Source organism: Rosa rugosa, chromosome 7 (genome assembly GCF_958449725.1).
Source record: "Rosa rugosa chromosome 7, drRosRugo1.1, whole genome shotgun sequence".
NCBI classification, from domain to species: Eukaryota; Viridiplantae; Streptophyta; class Magnoliopsida; order Rosales; family Rosaceae; genus Rosa; species Rosa rugosa.
In genome coordinates, this window is record NC_084826.1 from 25092217 (window position 1) to 25103385 (window position 11169).

An 11169-nucleotide genomic window follows, 5' to 3' on the forward strand; every position below is an offset into this window, starting at 1 on the left:
GAGAGCTGGGTTTCCGTTTTTGGAAATCTGGCCTTCTTTGCAATTTTCGGAAAATTTCGTCCTTTTATACCAAAATGGAAAGTTTTTTCCGAAGCCCATAACTTCTTCATACGAACTCCGATTCTCGCGTTCCGCATGTCCACGAACTCGTATCGATGCGCTCTACAACTTTCGTGAAGGAAGTTTTCGGAGAATCTCAACACTTCAAAAGTCAACCTTTGCAAACCCCCTAAAGTCATACTTTCCGAATAAAAATTTGTCCGAAATACTTCCACTCCATCCACGAGCCACGAAACCGTTCGATAACCACAATTTAATTTCCGGAAAATCCTCGGAAAATAAATACGAAATTCCGGGGCATCACAAATAATACTAATGTTAATACAACACTCCACTTGCGCAGAGGTTCGATTCACGAACAAGCCTCTGAAAGGATTTGGTACTATCAGATTTCACGAAGAGCCACCGTTTGAGGGCGTGAGGCTTCTTCACGTCTCCGGTGGTCGGGGCCGACTTCCGGGCAGCCTTCGTCGCCAGTTGCTTCCTCGGAGCCTTGTTGTCAGTGGAATTTCGTACAGGCCATTGATAGATTTTTTTTCTTTGATTTGAGGTGTAAATTGGGTTTTGGTTTGATAGCCTGCTGGGTTTACAAAGCATGCTGAAGCTCAAAACGAAAGAGAGAGGAAAAAAGATCGTTCCAGAAATTAAGCAAGAGCAAAAGAAAGGTAAAGGGAAAAAAAAAAAAAAAAAAAAAAGAAGAAGAAGAAAGAAGAGAGAGAGAGAGTAAAAAAAAAATCAATATTATCTGACCAACGATTAATTTTTTTTTAAGTGTAATTCAATTTATTTTATTAACAAGTTAAAAAGACATTTTTGCCCCTATCTTTTGCCTCACGTGTTTGCCACATCATCATACTTAACAGATGATTGACGGAACATTAACGGAAGTATGCAATTGATATCAAATTTTGAGTCTAGGTATCACATTAATACCATTATGAGTCTGGGTATCAAACTGGCCGGTGCATAAGAGTTGAGGAACTGTTAGTGCATTTTTCTCAATGTGCAAAGAGCTAGGAGAGGTCTCATTGCCAGCTCTGCCTGCCCTATTTGCAATGCAGCTGAGGAAAGTCTTCTCCACTTATTCAGAGACTGCCACAGGTCTAAAGCCATTTGAAAACCTTTCATAAAGCCTGGTACCATTCTTAACTCTTTCTTCTTGGATTGGAATAGTTGGGTGGCTGCTCAGCTCCTTTGTCATACTAAAGTCAAGAACAATATCAAATGGTGCAGTTTATTTGTCTTTATCTGTTGGTTTATTTGGAAATAGAGGAATAAGGTGATTTTTTTACCCCAGTTTTGTCATTCCTGCTTGCCTTGAAAAGGTTATCTGGGATTATGCTGAAGAGTAGATCCATGCTCAATCCAAGGCTGACACTAACACTATGTATAGCTACACTATGCTATCATGGTGTAAACTTTCTATGAGTTATTTTAAGCTGAACATTGATGGGAATAGAGCTTCCTATTCTGGAAAGATTGGTGCTGGTGGGGTTATCAGGGATCATAACAGCAATTGGGTTGATGGCTTTCAAATTAATCTTGGCATTGGGGAAATCCTAAATGCTGAAGCTTAGGGCCTCTTCTATCGGCTAAAGTTAGCCTCAAAACATAACATTGCTATTGAATCTGACTCTGCTATCCTTGTTTAGCTTATGCAAAAGTCAAACACTTCACTTCACCCCCTTGGTTCTATGTTTGATGGTTGTGTTTTGATGATGTCCAAGCTGCAGAATGTCAAGCTAACACATATTCAGGGAGTGTAATATGACTGCTGATGCTTTTGCCAAGAACAATATTACTCATGATCTTGGATTGATCACTTTTGACAACCCTCCTGCTCATGCTGCCCAAGCTTTCTTGGATGACTTGTCTGCTGTTACTAGAGCTAGGAGAATTGGTTTTTGTTCCAGTTCTTAGTCTCTTTATTTTTCTGGTTAAGCCTATTAGGTCCTGTTTGTGACCAAAAAAGAAAAAAGAAAAAGAAGAAAACTTGACCAGCTTAAATTTCTAACATCTAGGGCTGCACATGGATTGGGTTGGATCGGTTTTGACTCCAAACCGTCTCTATGCCAGAGTGAGCGGTTTAGGCATTTTGGAAAACCGGTCATAAAAAAAATAAGCTCAATCCGACCCAATCCAATCCAATTAAAGATGGTTTGGTTTGGTCGGTTAGGCGGTTTTCACCTATATAATATTAACATGCTATTTATGAAAAAATTCAATCTCAAGAATTGAAATTATGTTAAGTTATCTAAATTTAACCACGTGGTGTGGTGTGTTGGTCGAGCGGCCTAGTCTGGAACCCCCAGGTCTAGCGTTCGAATCTCAGCTCCACCCCGTGGCCAGCAGATTTGAGAGACCTAGGTTGATTAAACACCAAGGTTCGTGCGTCTGCGATGCAGTGATTAGTCCGGTTACGCTGGGATACACTGCATGAGAATGTGTGTGTGGTTACTACTGTCGTCCAAACCTCAAAAAAAAAAAAAAAAATTTAAAATTTAATAATTAGAATCCAAAACATATAGTCCAAAATTAAAACCTAAATTAGATTCAAAGTGATTCACTTAATTATCGACTTAGTCATCAATACTAGCTTGGTCAAAGAATGAGAGATTGAGAGATTAGAGATGTGATATGAAAGGATAAAAAAAATTGTAGTTATTATATACTAAGGTTTTAGGCCTTTGGGTCTTGAATTCAATATGATAGTATATCATTTGAGAATAAAGTTATAACTGGAGATTTAGAACTTATTTAGAACAAACCGGACAAATGAATATATATTTATTATGTGTGTATATAAAAAAAAAAAGAAAAGTTTTTTCTTATATTTCAAACATATCGGTCGGTTCGGGTTCCGCGGTTTAAGTACAAGAGAAACTAAACCAACCCAGTTCATAAATGGTTTGGTTCGGTATTGAATCGATTTTCAATTTTTAAAGTTAAAAAACCTTAACCAAACCATATTTATCGGTCGGTTTTGGCCGGTTTAGCCCATGTTTTGCACACCCCTACAGTAACATCAATTGAATTACAATGAGGCAACTCACCAATAATTGGAAGGTCCAGACCAAAAAAAAAAAAAAAATCAATAATTAGAAGGAAATCAGAACGAGAGAAATACAAAAGGAAAACTTTTCAGAACGAGTGAAATACAAAAGGAAAAACTATCAATTCAAAAAAAAAGAGGAAAAACTATTAACACCTTTTTGGGCCTTTCGACTAAGATCAAGTGTAGAAAAGGAAAAACTTTTGAACGTTGACCTTTTAGCCAAAAACCCAACACTACATTTCGAACAAAACTCTGGATTGCGCGTAAAACAAGGAGCGTGTCGTCACGTGCGCGATTGCGATTCGATGCCCTCTAGCTCTTCGTAACAAACCCGAATCCCAAATGCCCAAACCCGAGACCCAGAGTTCTAGGCGATCCCGTCCGTCGCCTTTGAGAGAACGGTTGCCACGTGGACGTCTGAGATCCACTTCTGTGACCTAAACCACGTGGTGGCCTACCGATTTGAATTCAAAAAAAATAGAAACGTTAGGATTCCCAAACCTGGGGGTTAGGAGTAGGAGGAAGATCCTCTCATATCTCTACTCTACTCACCAAATCCAAACACCCTCAATTTCATGCTTCCTTTTCTCTAAGATTCCCAACTCTCTCTCTCTCTGGCTTTTATCTCTTTCTGGGTTGTGAGCTTTTTAGGGTTTTAGAGAAAGACCCAGATAAAGATTCGAGTACGTTCTTGAATTTTTTTTTTCTCTGTTTCGTTGGTTGTGTTGTTTGGTTGATTCTTTGTTAGAGATTTTTTTGGTGGGTTTTTCTGGGAATGAAGTAGGGTTTTAATTGTTGGATTCTAATTTGCAGGAAACGAGTGATGGAGGACCGATCAAGAACTGGGCTGCACGATTTTACTAGGGCTTCTAGAAAGGCTGAAGAATCAGGTTTGTTGATTCATCTTTTAAGTCATTTTTCGTTTTGATTTTACAGTATGTGGGTTTGCTGAAGAAATGGGTACGATTTGTGGTGTGGTCAGAATTCTTGTCAAGCAAGAACAATTGGCTTAATTGAATTGACGAATTGATTTTCTTGCAAAGTTAGCATTTTGTTTAGAACACAGATTTTCTGGGTGGGTGAATTATTCCATTGTTAATTGCTACATTTGGTGAATTTGGCAGCCTGGAGGCGATTTCAAGCAGTTGAGTGGCTTGAGAGCTTTGTGGGTCCACTTGGCATACCGAACCAGCCATCGGAGAAAGAGTTCATTTCTTGCCTGAGAAATGGTCTCATCCTATGCAATGCCATAAACAAGATTCAGCCCGGATCAGTGCCTAGGGTACTTCAATTTCTATCCCCAGATTATTGTATTTTCTCCTCTGTTTTGTTAATGAGAAGAAAGTGAAAGTGATAAAATGCCTTTTATGTGTTCATCGAAAAATATCATATTCTTATGTGTTTATTATTATCATTTTAAGGTGGTGGAGAGCCATATGCCTTTACAATCACTAAGTAGGGAATCTCAACCATTGCCTGCATATCAGTACTTTGAGAATGTCCGAAACTTTCTGGCCGCTGCTGAAGAGTTAAAGCTGCCTGCTTTTGAAGCCTCTGACCTTGAAAGGGTAGATTATCTGCGTATACTACATGTTAAATGTTAACAGCACCTGCATTATTACATACATTGTTTCAGGGAAGGTTGTTGATTGTGTTTTATGTCTCAGGATACATTGGAGGCAGGGTCTGCAGGGAAGGTCGTTGATTGTGTTTTAGCCCTTAGATCCTATAATGAGTGGAAGCAGATGAGCAATGGGAATGGATGTTATAAACATATAAAATCTCCCTTAGTTATGCATTCTGCCAATAGAATGCATTCAAGACCCCCAGCTATGGTCTCCTCGCACTCTTGCAGGAACTTGGATATGTCTGCTGGACTTGATAGACAACTATCAATCGAGGATGACAAACGGAAACCTGAAGGTTTTATTGGTTTCTTTTCCTTTATTTTATCCATCCATGTATTTCAACTTATGCTTACTCTCATCCCCAGATAGGAAAATTATCAACAGAAATTACGTAAAATGATAACATTTATACAGTGACGCATGTTATGGTTATTTATGAGGACGCATCGTTATGTTTGATAAGAAATATCTAATATCAAACAAGCAATAATATAAACCCATATTTAGGTTCATTTATTGGTCTAGTAGCATATATAGTAAGATTTTATAAGAAACATAGTTATTTCTTTTCAATTTCGAATGTTCCTGCATATTTAACACTAAAATATTTCATAATTTTCATTTTTTTTTAAGTTGTGATGCAAGTCTTTTCGAGTTGTAAACAATATACTTGATGATGTATTATTATGGTTATTACTAGAGGCCAAGATTAATGCATAATCAGTATGTGAGTTCATTGATTCATGTAGTAGTATATATAGGAAGATTTCATATGACACCTGTGGAAGTACATGTTTTTTTATTAATATGATATATACATTCTTAGGATTTTGGACTATAGAATAAGAATTGTGTTTCCTTTAAGTGAAAGGGTGCATCCCAAGAATGTAATAGCCATATGGCTGTGTTATTTCTCGATGCTAAGATTTGAAGATAGAGTTTCACTATTGAATGATATAGAAACAAATTAATCTTCTTTACTGTTAGTAGATATGATAACATCAACTTCAGAAAGGCTGCCATGCTTATATGCAATCCTCATACTAGTAGGCTAATGGTCTTCAATTTCTCCCCCTAACATTTGTGCTATCTGTTACTTTTTGTGATGCAGTGGATTCTATAGAATCTGTTGTCAAGTTAATTGCTACTTCTATGGTTGACATAAAGGAAAACATTGATGATAACCTTCTTGCTTCCTACCATAACGGAGATCTGGTAATGTTATCTTTCTTTTTGTTTTTCTATTTATTTATTTATTTTTTTTTCTTTTTTTCTTTCAGTTAATAAGTGCTGCACTATGGACATGGTTTCAAGTTAAGATTCATCTCACTTAACCAACTTCTTCTGCTGCAGGATGCTGTTAGTGTCTTTAGAAGGATCATGACAAGTTGTCTAGAGGAACATTTTCAAAAGAAGTTACCTGAGGTTAGTTTGATTTGAGCCTTCGAAGAATTCTTTTTCTCTGTGAATAGTTCCAAAACAAGCAATATTGGTATTTAGTTATTTTAGCATAATGTGCCTATGAGGTATTTATGGAAAGTTTATACCTCAATTAGATCTATAATATTGTTCAATCCGAACAAAAGTTCTAGGGTTTACAAGTTTACAACCACTGTTCCAGATGCTCTTTTCTTGTACACAGCCAACTATACAGAATTCTGTAACTACTATTACTTTTCATCCATATTTTAATTGGTTGAGTTTTTATGTTCTGCTACTGTCTTTACATACATGAAGTGTGTCAACTTGATAGTATTCGTTTGGTCTTGTGTATAAACAGTTGGAGTGTACGTTAAAAGAATCCTCCAAAGGAAGAAGCAGCTCACCTGCACATTCAACATCTATTCCTCTAGAGGATATATCTGCCGTTGAAAATTCAAGTGTATGTCCCTCATATATTAAGCATTCTTTATGCAATCAATGTACTTGGAAAGTGGTAATAGTTAGACACCGTGTTCTAAGTTACGTCTATAATGCATTGTGAGGGTTATTCCTGCATTATACAGTTCATCATGTAGTCTACAATTTAGGGAGCTCATTTCATTCTGTAGAGTCCTCTTTATAAGAGGAATAGCACTGCAACATACTTATGCATACTAATACGCTCACGCTCTCGCGCACAGACACACACAATCACATGTATAACAACAAAGCTGATGTAAAGTAACCCCTTTTTTTTATTTTTTATTTTTTCCCTTTTGAGCTAGCCTTTACTATGGTGTTATCTGATGAACATCTCCTAGACTCTGAAGTTTCTTTATTTTCATCTTTTCAATAGTGCTGCAAAGCTTGTTTGAGAAAGGGTAACTGCAACCACCGGCTTCTATTTCAAATGCAAGAGAAAGAACTAGTGGTAGGTCGTTCTTCCTTTTTTTTATTTTTTTATTTTTTTATTTCTTTATGTTTTTCTGTATGCCTAGTATCTTTTCAGTATAAGTTAATCTAAATTTGGTTTGTGTTGTGCCATGGCTTTGGAAAAATTTCAATTTGTATCAGACTCGTTGCTTTTCTAAAAAGTGCTTTTAAGTTTATGACCTTTTAGCATAAGATAGTAATTTATAAGAGAATATATATATATATATATATATATATATATATATATATATATATATATATATATATATTGATAAAAACTGGCAAGTTACGGACCCTTGGTCGTACAAATTTATTTCAGTATAAATGAAAATATATTGATCTTATAATTTTTCTAGCAAAATGATTAATCGACTAGCATTGTGGATTTATTGCATATATATGTACTGTGGTTAATCTTAATGGTGTTCACTCGGCAGGATCTAAAGGCATTGTGGTTAAGTGCAAAAACAGAGTTCGAAGACCTACAATCCCAGCTGCACAGTGATTTGAAAGACTTGGGTATGTCCTACTTTTAGGGAGCTAAAGTAATCCGCCCTCTTGGCTAATTACCTCTTCCTTTCCACTTACAGACTTACAAATATTTAATCTGCAACAAGCATCATCCTTCATTTTATTATGGGTAAACCAGAATGAGATTTTCAGATGTCTTTTCCAACTACATTTCTAATCTTCACTACCAACATCTACCATGATCTTGTGGAATTACATGCAAGATACTGTGTAGTATTTGAAATATATGTAGCCATAGGTAATGTCATAGTCACAGGTTTCTGCATCCTCTTTCCAAGTTCCCCATTTTTTTATATTTTATGGAAATTATGATGGATGAAATGTTCTACGTGCAATATTAATTTTATTTTTTTATTTTATTTTCTTTTTGAAACTTAATCTTGCTTGTTCTCTTTGTGAGTTCAGGGACACAGGTACAAGAGCTGTCTACTGCTGCTCTTGGCTATCATAAGGTGGTGCAAGAGAATAGAAAACTGTACAACATGGTTCAGGATTTGAAAGGTTGGTAAACTGCATCCTAAACCCTAAACCTGAAACAAAAATGTAGCCATGCTGTTATACTTTGGGTTTGACAACGAATAAGATTTAGTAATATTATCTTGGTTAAAATTTCTTCAGGTAATATTAGAGTCTACTGCAGGATTAGGCCGTCCTTCAATTGTGAATCCCAAAACATTATAGATTTCATTGGAGGGGATGGATCACTTGTGATCTTGGACCCTGCAAAGCCCCAAAAGGATGGAAGGAAAGTTTTTCAGTTCAATCAAGTGTTTGGTCCAGCTGCTACCCAAGGTACTTTCTAGTGGGTTCTCTACATCAGCCTTGTTTCCATCACCAGTTTCGATTTGACAATATTGAAGTTTCTTTTCAGATGAGATTTTCAAGGACACTCAACCTTTGATCAGGTCTGTGATGGATGGCTACAATGTATGCATATTTGCTTATGGTCAAACTGGATCAGGCAAAACACATACCATGGTAAGATACAATTCAACTGCTTCAGTTGGTTATATTGCAATTTCCCATCTGGCCCATTATTTCAAATTTTAAATATTAGGCTGAGTATTCTGTATCTTGGAGGAAGAATTTACCGTTGGATTTTGTCTACATTGCGCATTTGTGCATATATTGCTTAATATAAGAAAATCAGACAATTGTTTTTCTACTCTGGTCAGGCTTTTTAAATATGAAGTCTGAACTTACATTTTCTATGCTTTTACAGAGTGGTCCATCTGGTGGGTTAACTAGCGACATGGGGATTAATTATCTAGCTCTCAACGATCTCTTCCAGATGTCAAAAAGAAGGAAGGATATCATACATTATGACATTCATGTTCAAATGGTTGAAATTTACAATGAACAAGTACGAGATCTTCTTGTACAAGATTCATCTACTGTCAAATATCCTTTCATATTGGTTATTTATCTTACTTTAAACATTTATTTTATTGGAAAGAAAAACTGGCCACGTTCATTTTGTGTATCCTTAACAATTCACAAATTAGAGATCCGGAGCTGCACCGGTGATAATGGCTTGAGTATTCCAGATGCTACAATGCATTCAGTGAATTCAACCACTGATGTTCTTAACCTCATGAAATACGGTGAGGTGAATCGAGTTGTCAGTACTACTGCAATGAATAACTGCAGTAGCCGTTCCCATAGGTCAGTAATCTAGCAGCGGAGTTATTTTTAAACTGTTTCTCTTATAAGAAACAACTTACCAGTGACTTACTACCATATATAAAAAGTATCTAATGCTCAAATGCTACTTAAACGAAAAATAAAGGAGAAGCAATATATCAATAATTTTTGTGTCCACTGATGTATTGGTTTGGTATGTTTGTAGTGTCCTGACTGTCCATGTGCATGGAAAAGATACAACTGGAGGTATTTTTCCACAGTTGCCTTCATTTAGTTGACCTGGCAGGAAGTGAAACGGGTGGGACAAATCTGAAGTTACAGGAGACAGGCTCAAAGAGGCCACAGTATATCAAACAAGTCTCTTTCTTGTTTAGGAGATGTTTATTACAGCCTTGGCTCAGAAGAATTCTCACATCCCTTACAGAAACAGCAAAACTCACACTTTTTGTTGCAAGGCTCCTTAGGTTGGTAAACAGCCCTCACTATTGTTGTTATTTTTATTTTTCAATTTTTTTTTTTTTTTGGGTTAGATTGGAGAACTCTGACTTAGCCTAGTGGGGCCTGTTCTTCACCACTTGGTAATTGGGATAACCCAAAGGGCATGTGCTCACTAAAGTTTGATCATGCTACAATAAAACACACTATTTCTTAACACTTTCAATGCTGAGATATTAGGGAAACTGTTTGCTTATTTTGAAAGTAGACCATCATGCATTGATTGCAGGAGTGCATTTACTGATACAACCTTATTTTTTGGGACTTGTACTTCAGGTGGACATGCTAAAACTTTAATGCTTGCTCATGTGAGTCCAGAAGAAGATTCTTTCAGTGAAAACGGTTAGTACCTTGAAGTTTGCTCAGAGGGTTTCCACTGTTGAACTTGGTGCTGCTCGTGCAAACAAGCAGAGTGGTGAGGTTATGCAACTCAAAGAACAGGTGGACACTTTTTACTAAATTTGGTTTGATTAATTCCTTTATCTAAATGCATGCTTAAATTTTAGGGTATTAGCAAGTATCACAGCTGGCTGGGACACTTAAACATGTATTCCAAATTTTGCAGATTGAGAGCCTGAAAAAAGGCATTAGCAAACAAGGAAGCTCAGGGTATACAGTTCAACAAAACCTGGGACAAACCAGGAGCAGTGACTGAGAGGACTCCTCAATGCACCAGAAGATTAAGCATTGAAAACTGCAGTACTGCAAAGACTGAGAAAGCACAGAACCCTGAAGACAGAAAGGGATCAAAAAAGTCCTTTGCCAACTCGTTTAAGAAGATTGAGCTTGGAAGGCCCAAGATCTGTTAAGAAGGATGGTCTTCGGATATCACATGACGTGGGGAAATCCTCCCTACCATCTAAGGTAATGGAGGAATATGATCAACTTCACGGTTCAGAAGCAGTCGCAAAGCCAGTTGGGCATTTCAGCAATCATGATGCCACATTGGAAGTGCATCGTACCAAAGCTCCTCGAAGTCCCACAAGCGCTTCCTATCAGAAGCAAGTGTTAGATGCTAATAGTAGAAGACCAAAAAACACCTGAAACCTCGTCCCAGGACTCCTCTTAGTCCAACAAGTGTTACCTATCAGAAGAGAGTGTCAGAAAACAGATGGTAGAAAAACAAGTTCCTCTTCCTCAGCCACCAAACGACTCCTGAGTCCTCATCCCAAGGCCCCTCGAAGTCCAAGGATGACTACCTATCAGAAGCAAGGGACACAAATTCCTGTTCTGCGGATTCCATCAACACCTGAACCACCAAGATTTGCTACAAATGAGGTACAGCTTGTTATGGAAAGCAAGGGCAGTCTTTCAACGGGTTATGTAACACCTAATTTGACAAGTAGAACAACTGGAAAAGGATCACAGATAAGGAGATCCTTGCGGGACCATTGGAAAACT

The 11169-nt window shown here is 37.2% G+C and overlaps 1 protein-coding gene across 1 annotated transcript; it reads left to right on the plus strand.

Moving 5' to 3' along the window:
- Window positions 1–3608: 3608 nt before the first annotated feature.
- Window positions 3609–11166, plus strand: LOC133723103 (kinesin-like protein KIN-14L; the record flags this gene model as incomplete). Its single annotated transcript, XM_062149934.1, is given in 25 exon segments — window positions 3609–3798; window positions 3929–4005; window positions 4240–4397; window positions 4537–4683; window positions 4783–5038; window positions 5855–5958; window positions 6097–6168; window positions 6524–6625; window positions 7022–7096; window positions 7536–7617; window positions 8035–8130; window positions 8248–8421; window positions 8501–8607; window positions 8852–9027; window positions 9127–9294; window positions 9479–9524; window positions 9526–9570; window positions 9573–9710; window positions 9713–9737; window positions 10045–10106; window positions 10108–10220; window positions 10346–10502; window positions 10504–10807; window positions 10810–10867; window positions 10869–11166. Coding segments are annotated over 24 exon segments (3030 nt in total), but the record flags the coding sequence as incomplete, so codon positions are not given.
- Window positions 11167–11169: the final 3 nt, after the last annotated feature.